This window comes from Salvia hispanica, chromosome 2 (genome assembly GCF_029641045.1).
Source record: "Salvia hispanica isolate PSC_SH4W2 chromosome 2, Shi_PSC_v1, whole genome shotgun sequence".
In the NCBI taxonomy this organism is placed as follows: Eukaryota; Viridiplantae; Streptophyta; class Magnoliopsida; order Lamiales; family Lamiaceae; genus Salvia; species Salvia hispanica.
In genome coordinates this window covers 9,202,118-9,228,745 of record NC_142693.1, presented here as the reverse complement: position 1 = coordinate 9,228,745, position 26,628 = coordinate 9,202,118, and the positions used below count along the sequence as shown (strand labels likewise).

At 35.0% G+C, this 26,628-nt stretch overlaps 4 protein-coding genes and 1 long non-coding RNA gene across 6 annotated transcripts; 2 read left to right on the top strand and 3 right to left on the bottom strand.

Annotated features, from left to right (window-relative positions):
• Positions 1 to 1,464: 1,464 nt before the first annotated feature.
• Positions 1,465 to 2,215, bottom strand: LOC125217964 (uncharacterized). Its single transcript, XR_016134982.1, has 2 exons — positions 1,963 to 2,215; positions 1,465 to 1,880 (listed from the first exon to the last, which is right to left on the bottom strand). It is a non-coding gene; the product is annotated as an uncharacterized LOC125217964 (long non-coding RNA).
• A 5,612-nt stretch (positions 2,216 to 7,827) lies between these two features.
• LOC125206450 (uncharacterized) lies at positions 7,828 to 10,189 on the top strand. The gene is made up of 5 exons (XM_048105706.2): positions 7,828 to 8,198; positions 8,524 to 8,687; positions 9,002 to 9,701; positions 9,762 to 9,853; positions 9,930 to 10,189. Exons 1-5 carry the CDS (start codon positions 7,896 to 7,898, stop codon positions 10,060 to 10,062), a joined length of 1,392 nt encoding a protein of 463 aa, XP_047961663.2. The 5' UTR covers positions 7,828 to 7,895; the 3' UTR covers positions 10,063 to 10,189.
• Positions 10,190 to 10,860: 671 nt separating this feature from the next.
• On the top strand, positions 10,861 to 14,574 carry LOC125202178 (glutathione S-transferase 2-like). Of its 2 annotated transcripts, none has more exons than XM_048100539.2 (11): positions 10,861 to 11,016; positions 11,093 to 11,189; positions 11,276 to 11,332; positions 11,445 to 11,530; positions 11,615 to 11,686; positions 12,671 to 12,724; positions 12,843 to 12,918; positions 13,332 to 13,393; positions 13,688 to 13,747; positions 14,083 to 14,195; positions 14,384 to 14,574. In XM_048100539.2, the coding sequence occupies exons 1-10, from the start codon at positions 11,014 to 11,016 to the stop codon at positions 14,191 to 14,193; spliced, it is 678 nt and encodes a 225-aa protein (XP_047956496.1). In that variant the 5' UTR covers positions 10,861 to 11,013; the 3' UTR covers positions 14,194 to 14,195; positions 14,384 to 14,574. The 2 variants fall into 2 exon arrangements, with proteins under 2 accessions (XP_047956496.1, XP_047956495.1); XM_048100538.2 differs by having other exon boundaries at positions 14,381 to 14,574.
• A 3,070-nt stretch (positions 14,575 to 17,644) lies between these two features.
• Positions 17,645 to 19,976, bottom strand: LOC125202858 (ER lumen protein-retaining receptor-like). The gene is made up of 5 exons (XM_048101334.2): positions 19,743 to 19,976; positions 18,704 to 18,978; positions 18,519 to 18,634; positions 18,242 to 18,315; positions 17,645 to 17,995 (listed from the first exon to the last, which is right to left on the bottom strand). Exons 1-5 carry the CDS (start codon positions 19,831 to 19,833, stop codon positions 17,979 to 17,981), a joined length of 573 nt encoding a protein of 190 aa, XP_047957291.2. The 5' UTR covers positions 19,834 to 19,976; the 3' UTR covers positions 17,645 to 17,978.
• Positions 19,977 to 23,136: 3,160 nt separating this feature from the next.
• LOC125186388 (putative pectinesterase 29) lies at positions 23,137 to 25,074 on the bottom strand. Its single transcript, XM_048082743.2, has 5 exons — positions 24,851 to 25,074; positions 24,601 to 24,760; positions 24,308 to 24,520; positions 23,499 to 23,743; positions 23,137 to 23,407 (listed from the first exon to the last, which is right to left on the bottom strand). The coding sequence occupies exons 1-5, from the start codon at positions 25,072 to 25,074 to the stop codon at positions 23,218 to 23,220; spliced, it is 1,032 nt and encodes a 343-aa protein (XP_047938700.1). The 3' UTR covers positions 23,137 to 23,217.
• Between the last annotated feature and the right edge of the window lie 1,554 nt (positions 25,075 to 26,628).

Sequence of the window (26,628 nt, the reverse complement as noted above, 5' to 3'; positions counted from 1 at the left end):
ATTAAATCAAATGACCCATGATTTAATATATTATCAATGGAATAGTATTTTGTTCCACTAAAGAATAATATTGCACTCCCACTTAAATCACCAAATTACAAATAACTTGGGTCCATTTTATTTTATAATATTTCACGCGTTTAAGATTATCTTGATCCGTCAATTTAATTCTTTTGTCTGCTATGTGACTAGAATTAAATTAGTTCTCCAAAGAGTTTTTCTAGTTTGAAACTTTATTTATTATTCGTGGAATAAATTCCAACTGCGCAGATTTCTGAATAATAAATTCCTCTTTCAAACACCTCATTGGGGATCACCCTTTTAGGGATTTAATCACACCACACTGGGCACGCGAATTCTATGAAATAATATTTCAATACCTTCATGTTATTCAATTACTACCACCCAAGATATCATGAACTTAAGTTACGTACAAACTCTCACATTGATAAGTCAAAGTGGCGTTTGATTGAATAAACAATATTGATATTAATATCATAGACTAGAAAATACTAAACTTTCTGAAATATATTCTTACTGTAGATAGCAATAAAGAATACATTTCATATTAGATCCTTTCAGTGCTTTACCACACCGGTGTTACTAATCTCGTCTTAGGTAAGAGAGAATTATCACAAACACTGAAACCGTACCAATAGGTTGCCAAAGCCTATCTAGGTTGTGAATACGTTTTTCTTCTTACAAGATCTGGCCAAGTCCCCTACTGGAAAACTCATGAGGAGATTCGTCGAATTTCCCTACTTGACCTTCTTAGTAAAAAGTCTTAGACTTGTTTATCATATTTCAATAATAAACCATTATATTATATTATTTATTCTCATAATTAGGTAAACAAGTGGACGTGGCGTTTCTCGTATACATGCACAAGCTGACTGTACAAAGGCATGTACGCTCGAAGCATCTTTTAGTATACAAACCCCAACAACGACGGCTCACGTCTTTTTAAGCGACAAGATGTAATATTCTTGCCATTTATGGTATTAAGAATGATTGATTTGCCAACTTACCCCTTTTAGCAAAAGTCATTATCTCTTGTGTAATAGTTTGCTTCCATGGGTTAGGGAATTGACCATGTTTTTCCATGTATCATTTTCCACTATAAATACCACACCATCTCTACCCTTAATTCTTTTGTTCTTCCACAAAATCCCTAAACAAAAATTTATCTCATGGTGAGGATGCAAGTAAGTGCTTGAAGAAGGAAGTCAAGTTTCTACACACTACCTTGCTTCCATATTTTCCTCAAGGTATCCACCTCTAAACCATTTTGATTTCCTAAGCTTTGCATCACATTTACTATTCTTTTTCCATCACACCATGTTAGTAGAATTCTTCCAATGATTCTCATCTTTATCAACATCAATAGACCGACTTTTCTCACAATTTCACGCTCAACTTAGACTTTGAACGTAGGACTCTTAGTCAATACTATTGCAATACCCCTTTCATGACAATTAATCTAATGAATTAAAGCCATTACATGTTTCTCTTCTAAAGTTAACAAGGCATAAGACATTATAGACAAGAAGGTGTTAAGTTTGAAACCTCAAGATGAGAGTATAGCTTAGAATTAATAAAGCCGATGCCCCTGCCAGACGATGCCGCTGCTGCCTCTGCCGGGCAGTCGCTGCTGCAGTCACAAGGCAGCCACGCACACCTTGTTGTTGCACTCTCGACAGCCACACGCACACAGCTGCTCCGTTTGGCAGCCGTACACGCCGACGCCGTTGCTGTCACACGGTGGTAGCCATCGCTGCTGCCCCTCGGCTTTCTTCTTCGCCACTTCCGCCACTGCCCACCGCCCGCAAGTCCACGGCGGCTGGTCTTGCGCACACCGGCGAGCCGACCGCACCCCGACACTATTTTTTGACCATGAATGAAGGAGGAGATGAGTTTGTGTGTGTGTTAAGGTATGGAGTGGTTTGTGATAAAGAAACGTACTTGAAAATGGACGAGGCGGCAGAGATCGAGTGACGGGCGGACGCCGGCAACGCAGGCTCCTCTCCGGAGGCAGCCGAGCTCCGTCAGTCGAGAAACAGAGAGAGACCGAGAGAGAAGGAGAGACCGGGAGAGAGAGGACGAAGAGGGAGGGAGACGCCCCAGCTGCCGGCATCCTCGCCGGTGACGCCGTGGCCGAACTTCGGCGGAGAGAGAGAGGGGGAGATTTAGTCAGAGAGAGAGAGTTAGATGTGGGAGAAAGGAGCCCCCCCCCCCTTCCCTTTCTTTTTGATTGAAGTGGTAGGGTTTACTAATTATTTAGGATTTGGGCCTCCCCTTTGGGCCAATTAAATTTTGTAGAATAGTCTCTTATTTATTCTAATATGGGCAAAAAATTTAGAGGAAAGGGGATTTTGGGCTTTGGATCATAAGTGAGAAAATGAACCTTATCTCTTAATTTAGGGTTGATATTACTTGATTTGTTTGAAGCTTTTAAATAATTAATCTTATGATTTAATTAATATCTTACCCTCTTTACTTAATTAATTTCTCGAAGATAGGAATGTACGAGCTCAATAATCTATCTCCCAAATAAATTACCAATTTCTTTTAAAGTCTTTATAAAATTTAGAGATCCATAAGATTAAAGGAGTAAAGTTATCTTAATCGAACCTCGAACATAGGATGCATACTCCATGTAGGATCATTTCATGTTATGCACCTTATGTATGTTCTTTAGACTAATTTGTAATCATTATACTCTTTCAAGAAGGGCGTATTCACGGAGTTTGATTTCCAAGGCCAAGCTTTTGTAGCATTTTATTTGGAAGCTTTGAGGTGGGCTTTATATCCAACACATTAAGTGTGGATAAAATTATTAAATATATGAAATGATTTTTGTTTGATAAAATCGCACTTACTTTTTTTTTAAAATGTTATCGTGCCATAAATTGTTTGTTTTATGATGCCTATCTGTTTGGCGATGCCAAATGAATGAATGAAACGAATTCGGCTCCAATAGGACCAAGATCCTATTCGAGTTAGTGTACACAAAGGAATGGACCGTGAGTCATCGTAAGGGTTGGCTGGTCAATGTGATCGTGGAAGGTGGCCACCTTCCCGACACACAATGAACCATCAGATATGGCGGATTGCTGGAATGAACTTAGCTTGATCAAGCGAACTTTATAAAAATGAACTTAGTAAGCTCGGGCCTTTTAAGAAAAACCCCCGTGTGTTACTGTGATGGCATGTAATAACTTTTTCTAATATATGTGTATATTTCGGCAATGTGTTCACTGAGTACCCCGTACTCAGCCCTGCATGTATTTCTAAATGTGCAGGTTGAGCAAGTGATGAAATGGTGGCTGAGTGGAGTTGGTGGTCGTCTAATCTCTTTTGTAGGATTTTCGTGGCATGTGTCTTCATATATATGACCATGTTTTCATAACTCCTTCCGCTGTGCATGATAGTAGTATTTTGTAATGTATGGATCGTAAGAACAATGTCTAGTATCGAGTGACCTTTGATAAACATTCTTGATTTTATGATCTTTCGTTGTCTTGCGAACCTCTCTTATCTTATGAAAAAGTACTTGTGCGTCTTATTGTTAATTCTTTCTTCCACTTGCTATTCCCTCTTCTTAATTCCCTCCCCTAGTCACGATATACCGAGCGATGTTATCCTTAGCAAGGCGCGGTCGTGACAAAATGTCCATTATCTGTCATAGAAATGGAAACTCCTGACTTCAGATGATATGGGTCTTACGGTAGTTACTCATTGTTGAAACCATTTGGTTGCAGGGCCTACTAACACATCAAGCAAAGTAAGTTGGAACCAAGAGCCATCAAATGTGTTATGCTTGGGTATCAGAAGGGAGTTAAAGGGTATAGATCGTGGTCTATGGAGCTTAACAACAATAAGGTGATTATCAGCAGAGATGTAACTTTTAGAGAATTGGAGATGCCTTATAAAGCTAAGAATGATCAGATGATAGCAAGCAAGGAGAAATCTTCAATTCAGGTGGAGTTATTGGATGATCTGAAGATAACAAAGGAGATGGTTGATACTCAGATCCCTGAAGAGGTTGAGGAAAGTCAGAATGAAGCCACAGCTGATGACATTGATAATGGTGAAGATTTATCTGATTACTTGTTGGCTAGAGACAGACAGAGAAGAGAAAATGTCAAGAGGCCAGCTAGATATAGTAATGCTAGCTTGGTTCATTATGCTTTCTGTGTTGCTGAAGAGGTGGAGTCCACAGATCCAAGTACTTACAAAGAGGCTATGAAAAGCAAAGAGAAGGAAAGATGGATCAAAGCAATGCAAGAAGAGATTGATTCACTCATCAAGAACAAGACCTGCATTTTGGTCACGAAGTCAGTAATGCAGAAAATTATTGGGTGTAAGTGGATCTACAAGAGAAAGATTGAGACATCAGATAATGATAGAGTCAGATACAAGGCTAGATTAGTAGCTAAAGGCTACAATCAGAGAGGGGGAATTGACTATAATGAGGTCTTTTCTCCTGTGGTCAAGCACAATTCAATAAGAATGTTGTTGGTTTTGACTGCAAGGTATGACTGGGAATTACATCAGTTAGATGTGAAAACGGCTTTCCTCAATGGTGAGCTTGAAGAGAGCATCTACATGGAGCAGCCCGAAGGTTTTGTGAAACTAGGTGATGAAGGGAAAGTATGCTTGTTGAAAAGAAGTTTATATGGTCTTAAGCAGGCTAGTAGACAGTGGAACAAGCAATTCGACCTACACATGATGCAGATTGGTTTTGAGAACTCCAAATATGATAGCTGTGTTTATTTCAAGAAGAGGGATGGGAAGGCAGTTGCATATCTACTCTTGTACGTTGATGATATGTTAGTTGTTGGTTCAGATATGAATGAAATTCAAAAGGTGAAGCATGACTTGAGTAGCAGATTTGAAATGAAGGATCTTGGTGAGGCCAAGAGGATCCTGGGGATTGATATATTCAGAGACAGAAGAAAGAGACTCTTATGGTTGAGTCAACAAAACTATATCAGCAAGGTTTTAAAGAAGTTCCAAATGCATGAATCAAGAACAGTTGCTACACCATTGGGACAACAATTTAAGTTGTCAGCAGAGGATAGGCCCAAAGATGATGAAGAAAGGAAAGAAATGGACAAAATACCCTATGCAAACATAATTGGAAGTGTGATGTATGTCATGGTTTGTACTAGGCCAGACATAGCCAGTAGGTATATGAGTGATCCTGAGAGAGTACACTGGCAAGCTTTGAAGTGGATACTAAGGTACCTAAGGGGTTCTAGTGACTATGGGATTTTGTTCTCTGCAGATCAGGATCAAACTAAAGATGTGTTGGAGGGATTTTGTGACTCAGATTTTGCAGCTAATGTTGACAATAAGAAGTCACAAACAGGGTATGTGTTCACATTGTTTGGGTCAGTCATCAGTTGGAAGTCCAATCTACAATCTGTGGTGGCCTTGTCTACAACATAGGCAGAATATAATGCCTTAGCAGATGCAGTGAAAGAGAGCTATTGGCTCAAGGGATTGCTGAGTGATTTTGGTGCAACTCAGAAGAAAGTTGTCATTCACTGTGATAGCAGCAGTGCTATATGCTTAACAAAGCACCAAACCTTCCACAACAGGAGCAAACATATGGATGTGAAACTTCATTTTGTCAGAGATGAAGTGAGCAAAGGGGAAGTAGAGGTGAAGAAGATTGGGACAGAGCACAATCCTGCTGATGCGTTGACAAAGGCCTTACCAGCTAGCAAGTTTGCTTATTGCTTGGAGTTGGTGAAGGTGCAGAGGAGGTAAAGGTTGCGGGTGGAGACAATGAAGGCTGGTTTTGAAGATGTTGGGACCAAGGTGGAGATTTGTTGGGTTATGGTCCACAAATATTCAAATAATTCTGTTTGGGCTTTGGGTAAAATGATCTGGGCCGGATGGTTTTATATGTGGTTGACTGAGCCCAAGTATAAATAGCTCTTATGTGAGCTAATGAAAGTAAGTAACAAAAATTACACTCTCTCAAAAACTCTCTCTCACTCTCGGTAGATACAAGAAGAAGGCAGAAGTAATCCGGGGTTCTTGAATCTGTGCAATCGAGATCAGAGGTGGAATAGCCGCGGATGTTCGGTTAGTTTGTGATAGTTCAATCGCGTTTTTGAGCTAGACTGTGGAGTGTTGTAATTGTAGTGATTCTTGCTTGAATGTTTCCATCTTGTATCTGTATCGACATTGAATAAATCGGAGCTTGAGTTTCCCGTGGACGTAGGATTCATCCGAACCACGTAATTGCTTGTGTGCTTTACTTTTCTTGCATCTTGGTTATTGTTGTTCATCCGATCGATTCACATTCATCTTCCTCAGTAACTTCTTATTTTGAGAACAATAGATCATGGCTCTGAGTTTCCACCAAATACCTCAAAGTCTATTTCATTGCTTGCCAATGTTCTTTTCCACGATCAACCATATATCTACTAGTCAAATTGATTGCATGGGCTAAATCAGACTTTGTACATACTATTACCCACAATGTTAGCACATGAAATTTTAGACATCTTATTTCTTTTATGATCAGACTGTAGCCTCTGATCAGCTAATAACTTGCCATACTTAGTGGTGTTGAAACTTGTTTGAAGTCAATCACCCAATTAGGCAAAATACGTTACCAATAGGCTATTATTGAGCTACAAATCTTTGGCGTAGAGTTTCATCCTTGTTTTCATGTATGTTTGACTAATGAGAACTTTAGAATTCTATATGGCATGATGTCACACTGCTTGATAAAGTCCCCTTAAGTTGTTATCTTGGCCTGAATGCTTTATCTGAACTCCGAGCTCCATCTTCAAATTTTGGGTCTCATCTGCCATTGCGAAGCTTCGAATAAGCACGACTATCACATATCATGCAAGCCATGATCACGGCAGTCATCTGTGTCTGCCGACTCAAGTCCTTAAGAAATTGGGCTAATTCTTGGGTTTAACGAGTGTTCAGGTTTCAAGACTAATTTATGAGGAGCCCGAGTTGTAAAACTAGGCATTTAGTGGTGGAATACCCCTAAAACAAATCTCAGTCTTTGGGTGGTTCTTATTTCGTATTGAGTAGTGTGTCAAGAAATGAGGCTCACATTCCTAATTTTACCCTCTGATATTGGTGTTCCCCCAATAAATAAGGCTCAAATGGGGGTATTATGGTCATACAACACACTTGACTAATTCAATAAAAATATTAAAAAAATTGATCGTTCCATTTCTTGATTTATTTGGACAACAATGAATACCATAAACCATCAGCATATATCATGACTCGATAGTACTAAGTTTCGTCTATATTTAATTCTCAGCTACCCATATCAAACAAAATAACATCCCCTAAATAAACTTGGAATATGATGTACATCATTCATGATCGTATTGCATACGTTTACCAAATACATTTACAAAATATCAGATACATATCATAATTATCAATAAAAGCATGTTCAATTTAACCATTTTTTTTGGGTTCAAGATGTCCTATATCACGATTCACATTTTCACCTAACATATAGTACCAAAATTCAAATGCATACCACACTAATCAACTAGTACTATCTTATTCCTTCCGTTTCATAGAAATAGGCCAAATTTTCTATTTCTTCTATTCCATAAAAATAGTTCTATTTATAAAAACTTTTTCTCCTTTTCTTTTACTATTACCATTTTATTTCTAGGTTCCACTATCCATTAGATTATTTAACTAATTTTTCCTTTTCTATCTTATTTTATTAATTATTCCTTATTAAAACTTGTGTAATTTTTAATTAGTCTATTTCCATATAACAGAGTATACTGTATATTATTGTACTATTATTAAAAACATCATCTCTTTAAGAAGTAATTTTCCAATACTGCATCATCTTAACTTTTTTCTGCGTTTATTGCCGTAAAATGAAAGGGGGAGATGATGGCGGCGTGTTGGTGGAGCTTGAGCTCGGTGACGCAGCGTGGAATTTCATCCTAGAAAAAGCTGTGTGTAGCCATGGCCTATTCATGATGGCGCCCAACCACTGGGACCCTCTTTCCAAAACCCTCACACGCCCACTCCGCCTTAATCTCGACGACGACGACGACGACGACGACCAAACCTCCGTCACGGTTCACGTTTCCCACCCTCCCCACTCGCCCCACGCGCTTCATCTCCGCGTTTTCGGAACCGACACCCTCACCCTTCACCAGCAGCAATCGTTAATGGTGATTCCTCTTCTCTTTTATTATCATCTTATCTATTTAATTGCTACTCTTTTACAAACTTCGAATTTGAGGAATGAATATTTGATTAATTTAGTTTACTAAATGTGTAAAGTAAAGCGGTTATTGTCAAATTAAAACTTTAATAAATTCAATTTTGTGTTGTGTGTATTGTGCAAGCCTTTGCTTTTGAGCAACTTGATCAATTCAATTCAAGCCTTTGCTTTTGTGCAACTTGATTGTTATTTCTGTTTCGTCATGTTTGTTGTTAACTCAGCTGTAACATTTTGATTTGATTTCATTTTACGAGTTTGCTTGTATGTTGTAGAGTCAAGTTAGAAGGATGCTGAGATTATCAGATGAAGAACATAAGAGGGTGATTGAGTTCCATAATATGCATGAGCAAGCAAAAGGGAGTGGATTCGGGAGAGTGTTCCGATCGCCTACATTGTTTGAGGACATGGTCAAGTGTATTCTCCTGTGCAATTGCCAGTGAGTGAACCAACTTTTCTTTTTAATGATGTATGTGTATATATGCATGAATTACTAGTAGAAATAGTAGAAGCAGAGAGAATTTTTGAGTAAAAATGCAATAACAAGACAAGTGGACTACTTCAATCTGAAGGCTGAACTCATGTGTGATGACTTTTCAGATATTTTCAGTCACACGAAGCAATTGGCGTGTTTCTATTACTGAAAAATAAGCATCTCTCTTCAGTATCATCGTTTTGGTTCTTAAAGTTCTATCTTTTGGTTGGTGTCGGTGTTTTAGCCAATGGTAACTGTATTCTTCATTACCTTTTCAGGTGGCCGAGAACTCTGAGCATGGCCCAAGCACTATGCGACCTTCAAGCAGAATTGCAGCATCAGTCACCTGGAGCATCAAATACGGAAAATGGAATAATTTCGAGCTGTCAATCAAACAATATTAAGTCTTTTGCTCCAGAAACACCTTGTGGAAAAGAATCAAAGAGAAAGCCTCGCAAGTGCCTACAAAAATTAGCAAAAAAATATGCCAAAATATTAGGAGATGAAGAATCTGAGATGAAAATTAGTACAGCTGTACTATTGGAAAGTCCAATCTTCGTGTCGGAGGAGACAGGGGGCGACTTCCTTGGGCAATGTAAACCTTCCACGACTTCAGTTGACGATTCTCTTAAGAGTACAGAAGTGACAGAAAATGATAGCAGCTCCGCGGTTGGGAACTTTCCGAGCCCCAGAGAATTGTCTAGATTGGATGAGAACTTTTTGGCTAAGCGATGTGGTCTCGGTTACAGGGCAGGCCGTGTGATAAAGCTTGCTCAGGGTGTCGTTGAAGGCAGAATTCAATTGAGAGAACTAGAATGTGAGGGTGGTACATTGAGCTTGTCTGAATATGATAAGTTGGCCGAGAAGCTGAGAGAGATTGATGGTTTCGGGCCATTCACATGTGCTAATGTTCTAATGTGCATGGGCTTCTACCATGTAATTCCAGCAGATTCAGAAACTATGAGGCATTTGAAACAGGTATATCTATATTTTTAATTCTTTTTGTTATACATGCAATCTTTTAATTGTTCTAAACAGGTCCATGCAAAGAGCTCCTCGGCTAAAACAATTCAACAAGATCTTGAAAACATCTATGGAAAATATGCACCATTTCAGTTCCTAGCTTTCTGGTATGTTGTTTCAACTTGCACATTGTCCCATTTAGCTGGAGATCTAAATTTTTTTGGGAACTTCCATTTTTATCAGGTCAGAAATTTGGGATTTCTATGAAGAAAGATTTGGTAAGCTAAGTGAAATGGGACATTCTAGCTATAAACTGATCACTGCAGCAAATATGATCGGTAAGGCAAGAAAAGGAAAATATCAGGTGTCGCCGTAGCTTGTTATTAGTGTCAAATTTGTGTGCCCTACTTATTTATTTTTATAATTTTCTAGCCAAATAGTCAATGTGAATGTAATCATCCCTTGTTATATTCAAGTGTGATAGTGTATGTTTTTGTGTTGAAGCTCCCAATTTGAAAATATATTATCATTTGTTTCTAAAAGAATAGATTATCAAAGAAACTCATACCCACTTATTTATCTTTTCTATACACTGACAGAAGCGAATGAGCGAATGAAAATGAAATGCAAATAAGCAGAAAAATCTGAAGTATTAACGGAAAAAAAAAATATAATTTAAAAGATATTTTATAATAATATTTATGTTATATGATTTTCACATGATTTTTAATTCACATAGTACTTCATTGTTTGCAATTTTCATAGATTTCAATCTTTCAAAAAAAAAACGTAATTTTGAATGTAAGATCATCCATAAGTCACCTAACACACAAGTATAGAATTAATTTGAAAGAAAATTATTCAAATTTAAGTGACATATTGATTAATTATGGAATAATTTAAAATTTCTTCATTTTTGAAAACTAAAATTTATTAATCTTAAATCTAAAATAGTAGAGAAAAAAAAAATACCATGTCTTTAATAGATTATTAAGAGTCAAAATAAAACATTTTTGTGATTATAGCTTTTATTTTTCTTAAAAGTGTGGTGATATTTTTTAAAATTCCTAGCGCCGAAAAATAAACATTCATGATTTGAAATTGATTTACTTTTTTATTTTATTTTTAATAAATTGATAAATAGAAGTATATCTCTTAAACTTTTTTCAACATTTTTCTAATAGAATCAAATAGAATTTTAAAACGACAAAAGAGTAGTAGTAGTAGTTATCGGCAGTCGGCAGTCGGCATTATCTAATCTTCTTCTTCGGCAATTTCAAATTGAGTGAAGCTAAGAATTTGTTCATCGTCGATATTCAGTGCGACCATGGTAAAGATGCTCTTTTTATTAATCAGAAAACCTATGTATATTCTTTGATGTTTTGTACACAATCACTGTTAACCAGGCTACCCACGCCATTGCTGAGCCGAACAAGCTGAAGCTTTTCTCTTATTGGCGGAGCTCTTGCTCCTGCCGTGTTCGAATTGCTCTCAATCTCAAGGGTAATTCATTCATCCAGTAGTTACTCAAAATTTTCACCTAATTTATCAATATATGATTAATTATTGGTGTCTTGACAAATTAACAGGGCTGGACTACGAGTACATAGCGATTAACTTGCTCAAAGGAGAACAGAAGTCTCCTGGTTAGTTAGTGTTTGCTTTTCACTTGCTATGTTAATGTTTGCTCTAATTTCACATTTCCATGGATTTTAGGATGCAAAATACTATGACATATATTTTGTTTGAACTTATTAGAGTTTTTGAAGCTTAATCCGCTTGGATTGGTGCCTGTGCTTGTCGATGGAGATACTGTTGTTTCAGACTCCCTTGCAATTTTATTGGCAAGTTTCTCGGTTTAAGATTACACTAGCAGCGCTTACTATGCCTTCTATGTCGATTAATTGTTTGTATTATCTGATATGCAGTATCTGGAGGAGAGGTATCCTCAACGTCCGTTGTTACCCCGGGATCTGGAGCTGAAGGCCCTGAATTACCAGGTGATAAATGTTTTCCAAATATGATCCTTTATCTTTTGAATTATCATTAGTACTTGAATAGGATCAACATCGGAAGATTGTTTGTTTCTGAGAAAAATTATTTTGCATTTCAATACCCTGCAAAGACTTGTCTCATAGGATAACTTAATATGCGACTTCGTTTTGTATTTCTATGTCAAATGCAAAAACTTCGTCTACACTGGTTGCTAAGACTGTGAGGATAGGTGGGGTAGAAAGTAAGAGGAAGAGAAAAAAAGTTCTCATCTACATAGGAAAACTGGGCTGCTACAGAGTCTGTTCAGTTTGGGATGAAATATAACCACCCAATTGAATGATTGAAGGTTGCTACACAGCTACAGTTATGAAAGTATGTGTGTGTGAGAGTTATAATTCACGACTGCTTGAAGTTAGATATACTAAATGCAATAAATCAGTTGCCTTCTTAGCTTGAGAGTTACTGCTGGAACAAGGACAAGGATAACTTCGCTGAGACCTATTTACAAACTAAATGCAATAGCCAATAAATCAGTTGCCTTCTTAGCTTGAAAGAAATGCTTATAGAATTATAGATTTAAATTATAGTAGTTATTTTAAAGCTATCTGAATGGTACTGATGTTCCCAATTTTTTCTAAAGCAGCTGATCACTCCTCATAACCAATTGAGTGCGCTTATCTCAATCTAGAGAACAAATATACAGTAGAAGTAAATATCAGAAAATCATCCAACAAAGATTGATTGTATACGTCTATTAACCAAAAATAGAAAGAGTATTTACTACCATACAGTGATATGCGCGCGATGAACAGATTGTATTTATCTGTGGAATGCAATCGAATCCTATTGGTGGTATGCTGCTGCTTTAAGTATTCACCAACCTATGTGCTTTTCGTTAAATGAACTAACTTCTTTACTTTAATCATTATTTGAAATTGTTGCTATATCTGTTCTTGGTTCTAACTATCCCTGTTGCTTACTCATTATAGGCGGCAAATATTGTTTTTGCAAGCATACAACCTTACCAGAATATACCCATCATTGTAAGCATTTAATAACCCTTTCAATTTAAAAGAGTGGAAATCAGCAATAACATGTACATGTGATTGTTGTATTATATGAACAAAGAAGATATCCACCTGATTATTTTTAATAAAACAGAGGTATGTTAAAGATAAACTTGGAGCTGATGAGATGCTTTCTTGGGTTCAGCATCATATTAAACATGGGTTTTCTGGTAAGCTTTGACATTTATGTGTAATTTTAGAAAATTTGGCTTTAACTACTCGTGTACAAAATTTAGTGGTCTTGAAACTCTCTCCAATACCAAAAAAGCCACACAAGCTTGGTATACATTAAAGAGACTCAGGTTATGTTTTTGCTTTGAAGAAAGTATTGGTAAAAACTGTGGTGAATATCCCATTGTAATACCATTCTAGGGGTTTTCAGTTTCTTATTTTCGTGATCCAAATGTCCTATGCTAATGACAACAAATGCTAGAGTTTGAATCTTTTTATGATAATAGTATCCGAAATAGTATATAAATGTCTAGATTTAGCAGTATTTGACAATCTCAGCAGCATCCGGCAGCTTTAACAGCATTTCTGGTTTGCAGAGCAAAACCTAATTATTTTTCCTAATTGAGTGCAGCTCTGGAGAAGCTTTTGGAGAAATTTGCTGGAAAATATGCAACAGGAGATGAAGTTTTCTTGGTTAGTTGCTTCAGTTACTGACATTTTTTGCTAGCCAGATTCACTGTTGCCACTCTTGGAAAACGAAGTCTAGTAGTTTAAGTAGTAACTTGATGTTATAAAACAATACTAATTTTGGATCATCAAACAACACCATATCATTTGCATGATATTGTATATTTTTTCAGAAGAATTGTAAAATATGATCTGTTCCTAGATGATAACATTCATAAAAACTTTCGTTAAATCCAGTTCAGCTCACTTCTGTCCTCATAACATTAAAAAAAGCATTGATATATTATACGAATTTTGCAGGCTGATTTGTATTTGGCACCTCAGATTGATGGTGCTGTCAAAAGGTTCAGTGTTGATATGGTAGGTCTTCACTGAAACTCGATCTTGTAATTAGTTCATTGTTTCTTCTTCTATCAATTTATTGATTCAGTAACTTAGAAATCCATTTTCAGTGTTTCATAGTACTATATATAAATAAACAAACTTCCAGAAAAATTATGATTTATTATGAAAATAGCTTAATACTTGAGCTTCGAAGTTTTGTTGGAGGCGTTATTGTAAAGATCTTGTTCACAATTTAGCTTCAGAATTCAGAATACAGACTCCCATTTTCCATATAAATTTATTCCTGTACATTTGTCATGTTGATGAACCTAAAACCTTCTCATTATGACTTTGGTTTTGAATGTGGGCAGAACGAGTTCCCTCTTTTATCAAAGTTCAATGAGGCATACAAACAACTCCCCGCTTTTCAAGATGCAATGCCTGGGAAGCAGATTGATACACCACCTGAGGCGAGGGACTGAAGGTACGAAATCTTTAAGAAGAAACCTCATGTATGCTTATTCCTTAAAAAATCACATAGCATCTTATACTTCTATTCAAATACGAAGTAAGACTATTTCATTGTGCAACCCGCTACCAATTCTCAGCTTCCCGTACTTAAGAATTCTCTTTATGCCCATTAACATGTCTTATATTTATTTCTTGCAGCAGTCAGATTCAAATTCGACTGATGATGTATGCTTTCATGCCCAAGCAGAGTTCTGTGATCTAATTCAATGGTTGTGGAATCATTAGTGAAAGGAGCTCTGTTTTAGATTACTAACCGTATCTTGTATATCTGTTTGTGTGCGCTGTACAATAGGAGAAATCACTTGCAAGGAATAAGAGCACAATTTCAAATAGTAGTATGAACGATTGATAAATACTCATTTGAAATTGTCAACAACTTTGAAACCTTAATCTCTTTAATTCACTTGAAACCTTGAAACATATACAATCTCATTGAAATTCATTTAAATGTAGAATTCTCATGAAATTTCACGTAATTAATAAGTTTGAAATGTGTATCCAATTAGAATTTATTTGGTAAATTAAGTTCTTAAAGGAACATTAATACTTTGTAACATTGAATGCATATATACGATTGCCCTATTATTTGCCTTTGATAATTTCTATAAATTGTCATCAACTTTGAAGACGATGATTTATTTTTCTCAACATTAACTAAATACTATCCTTCATAATTATAATAGGGTAAATGGCCACTTCATAATTATAATAGGGTAAATGGCCAAAAAATCATGAAGTTTGGTCAAATGCGTCTATTTTTCTCAACATTAACTAAATATCCTTCATAATTATAATAGGTTAAATGGCCAAAAAATCATAAAGTTTGGTTCAATTCTGGTCTATCCCGCAACTTTAAAAAACGGCCAATTATATCATAGCTTTGACCATTTTCTCAATTGTCCCATAGCAAAAGGTATTATCATGCCACGTCTCTGAATTTATCCATGTAATTCGTACATATGTAAAAATTAAAGACATAATTGACTAAATGTATTAATGACGTCGTTTAAATAGTCGAATGTTTTGTTCGCCTGATAATTTTCGTTTGCCAAAAGCATGCATAATTTTGCCCAAATCATAAACTATGTCAAAGTTATGATATAATTGATTATTTTTTAAAATTGCGGAATAGACCAGAATTTGATCAAATTTTAGGATTTTTTTGGCTTTACCCATTATAATATCATTATTCGTTCATTCCAGCCTTCTTCTTCCACCCTAGGCTAAAGACCTTCGAATTCGCTCAATGGGGGGAAAAAGGTGAAAAAGAGAGAAGTGTGCCAAAAAGAAGAACAAAATAAACAAATTTGTTTAAGAAAAAGTAAAAAATATGGCTTCACATGATGTTATAACTTAGTTTAGGGAAAACAAATTTGACTAATTTTTTTCAGTGATCACATATTTGCAACTGCCATATATAGTTTGGAGTCTAAATTTGCACTTCACTCAAAAATAAAATATAAAAGTTAAAAATTAAAATATAAGTAAATGAAAAATAGTTATATTGATATTGATTGAATAATATAGCATATTTTTAAATTACAGCGTTTCAATAATAAACAAACTCCTATTCGTAACATACATAATTATAAATGTACATTATAAATTACAAGTTCAGATTTTGCGACGGAGCACCAAATTGTAAAACAGACTAAACTATAAACAAAGATTTAAACTGAGTCGAAGTTATTTTCCTTACTTTTCAGGTTTTTGCAAAAAGTTTAATGTCGTTAAGTTCTCCTTACAATTTTTATTATTCATAAGATTTTGTTTTTTTTACACACCCAACAATTAACTTATTTTCCAATATTACTCATTACTTGTGCTAGTTGTTTTTAATGGGATCTAACCTTCCCCATGATAACTTGAATCTCTGATCTCTTGATTGGAGTAGAAGTATTCTATTCTATCAATTGAGTTGCGTTCCATCGTCTATTCATGACAGTTCACTTTGTTGTTTTTGAATATATTAATAAAAATGAATATGCGTAATTTGATTGTATAAATAGTAATGGACTGATAATATTAAATTTGTATATACATCATATAATATTTGATAAATTTTATGTAAAACTATGTTTTTTATTCTAAAGAACTATATTCTTCATCGTGGAGTTTATTTGATTAAAGATGCCTAAAATATTTATCGAAAGATTTTGAATTGTCAATCATTATGGATATAAGTGGAAAACAAAGAAATATATTAGTATTATGTTATGCTGTTATGACGCTTAATAGCCAAGGAATAGTGTTATTAATACCATCCCCCGAAATAGTATTAGTAGTCAGCGATATGAATTTTAAAATAATAGCTAGAAGTATTATTAGTAAAAATATGACTCACTCACCCTTTATACAAATAAACTATCTATAAATAGATAGAGATTAATTTTGGTTGATGGACAAAAATGTAATACACATGACTTGTTTCTGTGGAGTAGTGGTTACGATGACGCCACTGTTGTTTGCCCGACGTTGCCGATGCTGCTTTTAATGACAATCATCATACATCATAGCTACTTCCGGCGACATGATAATAAAAAATACTCCCTCCGTCCCATCGAATATGAACCACTTTCTTTTTTAGTTTGTTCTACCCAAAACGACCCATTACTAAATTTAGAAATATTTTTTCTCTACTTTTCTCCGTCTTTACTTTATTTTTTTCCTCGTGCTGTCCAAAATAAAACTGTATAAAATCTCGTGTTGTCCAAAAATATGGGTCTTCTTCCTTGGACGTTGGGACGGAGGGAGTAGCCCACAGCTATTAATAGTGCTTGACCCCAAATATTAATATCTTGGCACTGGCTAGAACAAAACCAAAATTGTGCTTATGACCATTTTTAATTTGTTGGAACTTCGCTTGAGAACCCTTTTGTACGTTAAAAAAATAATTATATGGAATAGAAACCAAACCATCGCATAAAAATCTATCTGCAAATTTTCCACCAATCAAGACAAGTCTAACCATTCAATTATTTCAACTTCATATATACATAACTCTTTTCTTGTCATACGTACATAACTCATTCCCATAAAAAAAATGTTTTCTTTTTTTATTTTGGTACGTCTCATAAAATTAGTCCACTTAATTTCTATCAAATTTTTCTTTCATGTGAGGTGTGCCCTGTTTTTCCATTAACAAAAGTCCAATTACTTTTTCTTTTCATTTCTCTCTTACTTTACCAATTTTACATCAAAACTCATGCCATATCTCTTATTTCGTTGTCTTTCCCTCAAAAGCTCAGCCCATGACAATATATCTTATGATTATTCATCACATCCTCACCCCTATGAATAATTTTATTCTAGATAAACTCAATTTTGACTTATCTCATATTGTATCTCATTATTATCCTATCTAACGAACTGAACGCTGCCTAACAAAACATATTGGTAAAATACTAACTAAATCAACTATTTTATAAGAAAACATTGTTTGTTCATTTTTCCGTTTAGGTAAAAGAAAATGGTAAGTTATATCTGTATAGGGAGAAAGTTGGGCATATATATGTTCTGCTATTAGTCTATAACTATTTCCCTCAGCATTATAGTTTAAGTCACTTAACAACAGGGCAGACACATCTGATAAACGCCTAATGGGATCTCATCTCTTGTCCAAATCAAGATAGGCATAACAAAACCACATGCCAAGTACATCTCTTGTGCGTGCTGCCTGAAAATCTCGGCCTCGAATATTTTGTGCAGATATGATCTCAAGCAGTTAATTCAAGCTTTACATTATTCTTCCAGCTGAGAAAATAAAACCAGAAAATAAATCAGTACAAAGCAAACTAAAACTTTGGAAGAACTAAATGTAGTTTACCTTTGGAAATAGTAGTAAAAGAAAGAAGCACATAAATTCAGTATCAATTTTGGTCAGCTTCTCCTCAATACAGAATATGTAAAGTTAAGCTAAATTTTCTATCTTCAGCAGAGATATGATATACTATAAGATTATAAACCAAAACACACACAGAAAGAGAGAGAAGGCTATACATATCCAGTGGACAAAGTGTGACCGAGTGAAGTGACGGTAAATCCAGTTCAAAACGTAGAACAATCTGTAAGCACTGCAAGAAGGAACCAAGATACACAAAATGTTAAAACAAAATCTACTTACACGAAAATGGTCACGTTGAAAGCAAATTTATTTGTCATCACTTGGCTATGCCATACAATTGCAGAAGTTGTTTATTCATAAACCAATGGAGACTGGAGATTCCAAAACCTTGTAAACTTAGCTTTTAGAAACAAATGGGGAATCATCAATTACCCTAGAAGAAAAACATATTTCCCTGTCAAGTTGTCCAAATTTCTTGTTCTCTGCAACAAGACCAGTTGAGGAAGGATGGCAACAGCTTCCAGGTACAACGAAAAAGCCAACATAACCTAGTCAATCGTATAGAGCATAAATATTAAACATACAAAGATGTTGGGAGATATAGTAGTTTACAGTACCTCTTTAAATGCAAATTTCTCATTTATGTCCAGGGCTAGTAACAAACACGGAACAATTAACAAGTAGTGGCGAAAACTGTCATGGTCTTCGTCGTATGATCTGTACTCAACATTGTGTAGCATCATATACCAGAAAATTGAGAAACAGCTCACCAAAAATATTAATATCATCAGGGTACTATGGAGAGAGTCGAGAGACACATATTGTGTAAATAAATCAAAGTAGCGAGTAGCGAAAACGATAGCATAGAGCTCCTGAGTCTTCAAAGAAACGTCTGCATAGGCAAAAACAACCAACATCATACAAAATGATTATCAGTGATTCACATGTGTGGAACACAATCAAACCAAGATGCATGTGCGTTATCAACTTGAACGTAGTAGGCTGCACAAGTAAATCGCCATCTACTCTATCTGATATACAACGCATATATCATATCCGATCGATTTACAACCAATATACAAGTGATATACATTGTCATGTTGAAATGAAGCATGTAGTTCGCCATTATCAACTACTCCCTCTGTCCGCCATTAGGAGTCTCATTTCTTGGCGGCACGAGTTTTAAGAAATGTTAAGAAAAATGGGTGGAAAAAAGTTAGTGGGATAAGGATCCCACTAATATATATTAGTTTTAAATGAAATGTGAGTGGAAGGTCCCTCCTATTACCATTTATAGTAAAAGTGAATCAGGACTCCTATTCACGGACGGACTAAAATGGAAAAAACGAGACTCCTATTTGCGGATGGAGGGAGTATCAATTAAATCATTGATCTCTCAACAATAGACTTTCCTTGCATATATACAATTAAAACCTCCTATATTGAAATAGAAAGAGTGAAGGACCATCAAAACACTCAGACCTTTGATCAAGACTGACAATTTAATTTAGCAATAATACACTATCAGAATATGAAACTATTTCACCAAATTACACAAACAAACAACAGTAAAATGTTTCCATTTCTCTCTCAGCACTCAATTAGGCCAAATCTCGTTTTACAAAAAGAAAAAGAAATTGGAAAAAAAATGCGGACCTGCACAAGATTTAATAGTGTGAAGCTTGAGGAGTAAGACAGGAACACTAGCCAAATGTGTGATATCGCCAACTAGCCTGAATATATTCATCTTCACTCCCTTCTTCTCGCTCTCTTCACTCCTTGCTTGCGCCCACAACACAGCAGGGCAGCTTTTATTTCAACAGTCTTCAGTTTTTTTTTTCTTCTCTCTGGCAATTGAGTATAAGGTCAAAACAGATTTGTTTCATTAAATCAAAAGAAAAGAAACAAAAAAACAGGAGTTTGTGAAACATCTTCCCAATTATTACATGTTGATTAATGGCGTAGAGAATATGTTTAGACTGCAATCGCGGATCCAGAAATAAAAAATCGTGCGGTCGGACAAACGGACCATAAATATAATAGTAATACCTAAATATAGTTTTTTAAAGTAAGAGAGAGGTAGACAGAAAAAACAAATAAATTATTGATAGTGAAGAATGAGTTCCACCTCATTAGAGAGATAAGTGTTTCCAAAATTAAAAAGTGCATATTCTTGTGGGACGGACAGACTACAAAGAAAAGAGAGCGTATTCTTGTGGGACGGAGAGAATATTAAATAAAAAGATAATAAAGTAGAAGAATGCAAAAATATAGAGAAAAATAAAGTAAGAGAGAGGGAAAATTAAAAGTTAGAAAATGTGTTACTTTTAATTAAAAAGAGATATCTCTATACTATGGAATGCCTAAATGAAAAAAAATGACTCAACTACTATGAAATGGGGGAGTATTACAAAGGAAATATCTCTATCTTAACACCCCCGTCCCACAAAGTTTGTCCCAGCTTGACCCGATGCAAGTTTTAAGAAACTATTTTGACTTTGTATTAAATGGACGTGTGCAGTGGAATAAGGATCCCACATTAAGAAGATTAGGAGGTGTATTTAATGACTATCTTTTATGAAATTACAAGTGAGATGGACAAGAATGGTAAAATGGGACAAATTTTATGGAACGGATAAAGTATTAGTATACATACAAAATTAGGGTAAAATTTTATTGTTACTACCCAATAAAACTCAAAATATAACATGATTAAAAGAAAATCTTGTGCAAAACAGCTCGCTATATCTCAAAACTAGTATACTTGCTTCCTTTTTACTACAGTAATAAACTAAAAGCCTAACCCTAAGCCCAATTGCAAAAAAGGAACTTCATCTTCTCTATCACCCCATCTTCTGCCGTCGCCCTCCCGCCCATCATCCTCCGACTACATTCAAATTAGTCCAGTGCATATTAATATTAGTTTAGTTAAGGATAACAATGACGTTTTGTTGCAAAGCTGCGCTGCTTGCCATCTTGAGGATGAACCGTAGGGCAGAATTCCGGATCCCGAGGGGTCGGAGGCCGGTAGCAGGAGTATTCCGGCGGTTTTCCGGGTAAGGCGGTGGGGTCGGCCGACCCCACTCGACCCCACCTGCCTCCGCCACTAGTTTAAAGGAATTGGTATGAATCATGTTGCATGTTATTGCTGTATAGGGTGAAAAATATTGTTTTGTATATGGTATATTCATTACTACATGGTAATTAAATCATCTTAACCTTTCACAATATTCTCATTCTTATAATCCCTGATAGGTAATTAATTTTGCTAAGCCCGACCCAGGCTAGACTCACTGGTCGAGTGGGATATTGTTTAAATTTTTTTCTTTTGTATATCAAGAGAAACTAAAAATATTACTTCTCCCGTCCACCAAAATGTCATCTACATTTGCCATTCCATCCAGTTCACAAAATATTATGCACTTTATTTTTATTTTTTTCATTTTTGGTAAATGAATCATATTTTCCACTAACTTATTATACTATCATTATAAAAGTGAGATTTTAGTAACTTTTTCAACACTTTTTTTCTTCACATTGTCTTAAATTTCCACTAACTTATTGTACTATCATTATAAAAGTGATATTTTAGTAACTTTTCAACACTTTTTTCTTCACATTGTCTTAAAACCCTGCCAAGTCAAAGTGGACAGCATTTGGTGGACGGAAGGAATATATACAAAAATAAAACATAGTGTAACTTATATTTATGTCTCATTTCCACTAAATTCAAACTTAAATACCGTTTAAGTTCATTTACTGACTTTGTACTAACATCATTTTTCATGTTCTTTATTTCATATAGAAGTGTAAAATTAAAAGAAAAAGCAATATTGTTACTTTTGTTAGTAGAGATGTCATATGAGTAGATGTTAAATTTTCAAACCTAGAAATATGTGAACTAACTAATAATTTTTAAAAATTTTATAATTATTTATTAGATATAAATGTTTGTGTTGTATTTTTAAAACTAAAAGTATATATGAACTAATTAATATATTTAAAAAATCCTATAATTATTTACTAAATATAGAGGTTTGGATATAAGGACATGAGTAATATTCTTAAAGATAAACTTTACAACCATCATTTTTATATTTTGTAAAAAAAGTAAATGAAATTTTTTTGGATGCTATCAAGATTGATGTTGTATTGTATTCATTAGTTGGGAATTTTTGTAGATATTAGACTAATCACTTAATAGTGATTGAGTCCCTCCGGCAATATCCAATAAAATTGGGACTAGATAATATTAACATGACTCATTCGTAAGATGACACGGAGAAATATTATTATTAGTGGTTAATTACTTTATTACCTTAAAAAAAGTCTAATTATTCAAGGTGGACCTCTACTGGACTGGTCCTAGGCATGTCCCGAGTTTGGGCGGGGCTTCAAATGGGCATAGGCCCAACCCATGCCTAGGTTTACCAAATGGCTCAATTGAACCCCACGTAAACCAATGAGTCCTGCTCAGGCTCACTTCCTTTCACTAATGGGTAGAGCCTGAACCACCCATACGGTCCTGGGCCGAGCTGGCCTAGCCCAATTGACAACTCAAAATAGCATGTTGAATTCACAGAATTATTATTGTAAATTTTAACGCGAAAAAATTACAATTCGATTAACATGGACTCGATTAATCCGTAATCTCAGGAGAGTTGACCCGAAACACGCTAAGTTGGATCTAGGTGCAACTATTGTCTCTTCTAGGTGTTAATATCTACATTTAATTGACATACAAATGTCTTTATATTGACATTCATAATGTAAGTTGTTCACATAATTGTCAATTATCTATTTCAGATAGTCGTGGACCTAACCTACCTCACTATTATATATGTATAGTATATGATATGACAAATATTTTATTGAGTAGGATTAACAGGAAAACCATATTTTAGAATATTGGTTGCCAAGTAGAAAATGAATTCAAAATAATAGTATAAAGTACTTGTACGAAACTTATCAAAACTTGGCAACTACTTTGATACAAGTGTCATAGTCTGGTAATAATTTATGAAATTAACTCTATGATCACTAGTATAAAGGGGTAACAAAAATGTACTATAATCAACCATGAGAAATGGTGAATGCTTGACTATAACTTTGTATGCAAGCTAAAAGGAGATTAGTCAGTTAATTGAGCATCCAAAATGGTGAATAATGCTTGGTTTATCCAGCTCCCCTCTTTATCAATGAATGAAAAGCTTGATAACTTCTTCACCTCTTCCTCACTCAGCTTCTTTTCCCACTTCACTCTCTCTTCACTCTTGGCTCCTGGTCCGTGAGACTTATATTCCGACAGCGTCAACTGCCCCCTAAATTTTAAACAATAAAATAAAATTCAATAAGCAAATAATAATAAAAATCAATGTAAATATATATATGTAGGGTTACATATGATCATACTCGTGGCCTGCGCTGTTCCAAATATACCATCCTTGAGGGACAACGACGTCAGACATTTGTGTGTCGTAGAACAAAACCCTAGCATAGTTTCTCCACGGCCTTCCGAGGAAGGCATGTCCGCTACCAACTATGTTACAATGTTTAAACACGAAACCATTCGTGTCTCCCGGATTCTGCCTCCCTTGAGCTGTTATGTAGCCTTGGCTTCCCCTTAGAGCTCCAGCATCTACCGATATTGTGCACCCCTACAATTATTATAAATGTCACAAACTTTAATTCACCCTAATTACTAAAGAAATACTACTTGTATTATACTCTCTCCGGCCCAGTTTTATAGTCACATTTTGCCATAAAAGTCCGTCCCACATTTAGAGTCACATTTAGAATTTTCCATATTTGGACATAAAATTTTACCCCATTATTCACTAAAATTACACCCAAATGTCATTATCTACATTAAAATAGACCAAAAAAAAATAATAAAAAAAAACCAAAAAGTCAAAAGGGACTCACCTTCAACCAACTCACTTCATTTATTACACACTCCACCAATTCCTTAAAACCGGTGCCATAACTAAATGTGACTATAAATGTGGGACGGATGGAGTATTCCCTTTGTCCCAATTAAATATAAAACATTTGGTTTCCAGCATAGGATTTTATGCAATTTTATATTGTGAGTTAATAAAGAAAGAGTAAAGTGAGAGAGTAAAGTCAGATAGAAAAAAAGGTAGACATAGTATTATTTTTATTTTAGGAAACGTTTATTTTTAACGGGACTAAGAGAGTATGATTCTTTTTAGTACTACCTCGTATAGGGATTGGGCAGCACCAAAGATGAAATCTACGGCGCCTCCAATGGTGCATCTCTTGTAGTAATGCCTGCCTCCAGCATCCCACAATGTGTCCTGCAATCCGAAGAATCCACATTTGTAAAAGGCCGATTTATCACCTTGAATCCGAGCTGCCACCGCCCTCTCCATTGGATTATAGTTAGCATCAGGTGGGGAGTTGTACGAGTTCTGCACATTAAACAATGTCACAATAATATAAATCTTATGAAACATATATAAATTAAACACTCATTCGAGCTTCATCTTACGACAAATTTTATGCCCTTCGCGACTATATGATCAGCTTGAGAATCGAATGTAGGGCTCGTATCGATGGAGCCATGTCCATTCCACACGATCACTGTGTGTCTCTTTCCTGCCCCCTTAAGGTAAATGTAGGGCTTGTCTGAAGGAATTGTAACCTTTTCTCTGTAACAAAATAATACTATGTAATTAAGCCAAAAATGGAAGTGGAAGATAACAATTAATTGTGGTTTCATTTCACTTTCTCTCCTTTACCTATAGACGCCTCGTTTGATGTTTATTTGAATCCATCTTTTGTTGTTTGAAGGCACGGAGTTGATGGCTGCTTGGATGCTTCTGAAACTGTTTTTCCCATTCCCACATTGATCAACAAAGATAATATGAGGCACTATCCTTTTCTCTTCAAGTGTGGCGGTGATGGATGAAGTTGCTGATAATAGAGCAACGAATGTGCAAATATACCATTTATAACTCAACATTTTTTTTATTTCGATAAAACTAGGTTGTTGTGTAACCAATGTGAATATATATAGATAAAGATATTTGGATGGAAAATGGGAAAAAAGTTTCTGATTTTATCTATAGCTTCTTTTTATTATTCTCCTTTTCACTTTCATTTTTTAAGGGGTAATTAAATGGTGTCATGGCTTTGGCTACGATTTATGAGTGTGTAACAGTTGACACTCAATTAGGGAAGTTATAGTAGTACTAGTATTATTTAAGTTAACATTAATGTTTGATCAATTCTTTGCACAATTTTTCAGTTTCATGTCCTTTTTAATAGTACTTGCTAATTAAAAGGGTTTAATTGACCATAAGCAAGAATTAACTGGGCTGGATTTCTCATGTTGTAATTCAAATATTTATTTAGTATTGACCATATAGAAGGCATGTACAATAAATTTGTACTTTGACACAATTAAATATCCGAAATAATGTACTGGATGTTACATTCATATTATACAGATTAAACCATAATCGTCAGTGTTATATACATTGAATTTTTTTTCTTGAAACAAAATATGAAGAAGCCAAATCTGGCAAACTGCAGAAAATTTATTTGCTGTTACCCAACAAATGTTTCTAGTTTTTATCATATACACAAATTATTCGGTCAACTGTATAAGATTAGTACTTCCTCGAACCACCATTTAAAGAATTATTTAACTTGAGTTTTATGAAATTATTTGATATTGTAAATAAAAATAAAATAGATAAAGTAAATGAATGTGAAACCTATTTTCAATATAATAATTTTATAACGGATTAACTGTGAGTGTAACCGCATGAGTATTATCCAAATTACTCCCTCCGTCCTCCATTAGGAGTCACATTTTGACCGGACACAGGTTTTAAGAAATGTAAAGAAAAGTTGGTTTGAAAAAGTTAGTGGAATGTGTGACCCATTTTTTTATATTGATTTTATAATAAAATGTGAGTGAATTGAGTTTGTGGAATGTGAGACCTACTTACCATTTATGGTAAAAATGAAGTGTGACTCTTAATTGGGGACGGACCGAAATGGAAAAGTGTGACTCTTAATAGGGGACGGAGGGAGTAATTAACTTTTCCACGAACCTATGATTATTATCAACAACATTCTTACATAATTCTAGGCTTGGATATAATCGGACTGACATTGCAACCTTTCGCGATAGGTAGTCAAGGCCTATCTAGGTTGTGAAATTCTTCTTTCTCTTTTGCAAAGCATTGCATAGAATCGATTGTGTTACCTTAAAGTGGACAATGCCCACAACTAATCTACTAAGCAAAATTATGCATTTAAATGTTTGTAAAACATCTTATAAATCCACAAGCAAACACAATGTAATAATAATACTGATTCTATTCGTGCAAAACTACTCGAATATTACTGAATCGGGTTAAGCGTGGATTGTAGAGGTTTTCGTATACAAGCAATATTCTATTCGTGCTTAAACATGCTTTTCAGTATACCAAACCTAACATAAGCAAGCTCAACATAAGATCCAACGAGAACTCCAACAAAAACTTCCATAACTTCAAATAAAACA

Excerpts from the sequence above, each read along its gene's own strand:
- LOC125202858 (XM_048101334.2), bottom strand. The coding sequence starts at position 19,833 with ATGAATATATTCAGGCTAGTTGGCGATATCACACATTTGGCTAGTGTT. Across the intron at positions 18,979-19,742 it reads CACTATTAAATCTTGTGCAG|ACGTTTCTTTGAAGACTCAG; the intron begins GTCCGCATTTTT and ends TTGCCTATGCAG. Across the intron at positions 18,635-18,703 it reads AGAAATTTGCATTTAAAGAG|GTTATGTTGGCTTTTTCGTT; the intron begins GTACTGTAAACT and ends ACGATTGACTAG.
- LOC125186388 (XM_048082743.2), bottom strand. The coding sequence starts at position 25,074 with ATGTTGAGTTATAAATGGTATATTTGCACATTCGTTGCTCTATTATCA. Across the intron at positions 24,761-24,850 it reads ATCAAACGAGGCGTCTATAG|AGAAAAGGTTACAATTCCTT; the intron begins GTAAAGGAGAGA and ends ATTTTGTTACAG. Across the intron at positions 23,408-23,498 it reads TGGAACAGCGCAGGCCACGA|GGGGCAGTTGACGCTGTCGG; the intron begins GTATGATCATAT and ends TTTAAAATTTAG.
- LOC125206450 (XM_048105706.2), top strand. The coding sequence starts at position 7,896 with ATGAAAGGGGGAGATGATGGCGGCGTGTTGGTGGAGCTTGAGCTCGGT. Across the intron at positions 9,702-9,761 it reads CTATGAGGCATTTGAAACAG|GTCCATGCAAAGAGCTCCTC; the intron begins GTATATCTATAT and ends TGTTCTAAACAG. Across the intron at positions 9,854-9,929 it reads TTTCAGTTCCTAGCTTTCTG|GTCAGAAATTTGGGATTTCT; the intron begins GTATGTTGTTTC and ends CATTTTTATCAG.
- LOC125202178 (XM_048100539.2), top strand. Across the intron at positions 13,394-13,687 it reads CAGGAGATGAAGTTTTCTTG|GCTGATTTGTATTTGGCACC; the intron begins GTTAGTTGCTTC and ends CGAATTTTGCAG. Across the intron at positions 13,748-14,082 it reads AAAGGTTCAGTGTTGATATG|AACGAGTTCCCTCTTTTATC; the intron begins GTAGGTCTTCAC and ends GAATGTGGGCAG.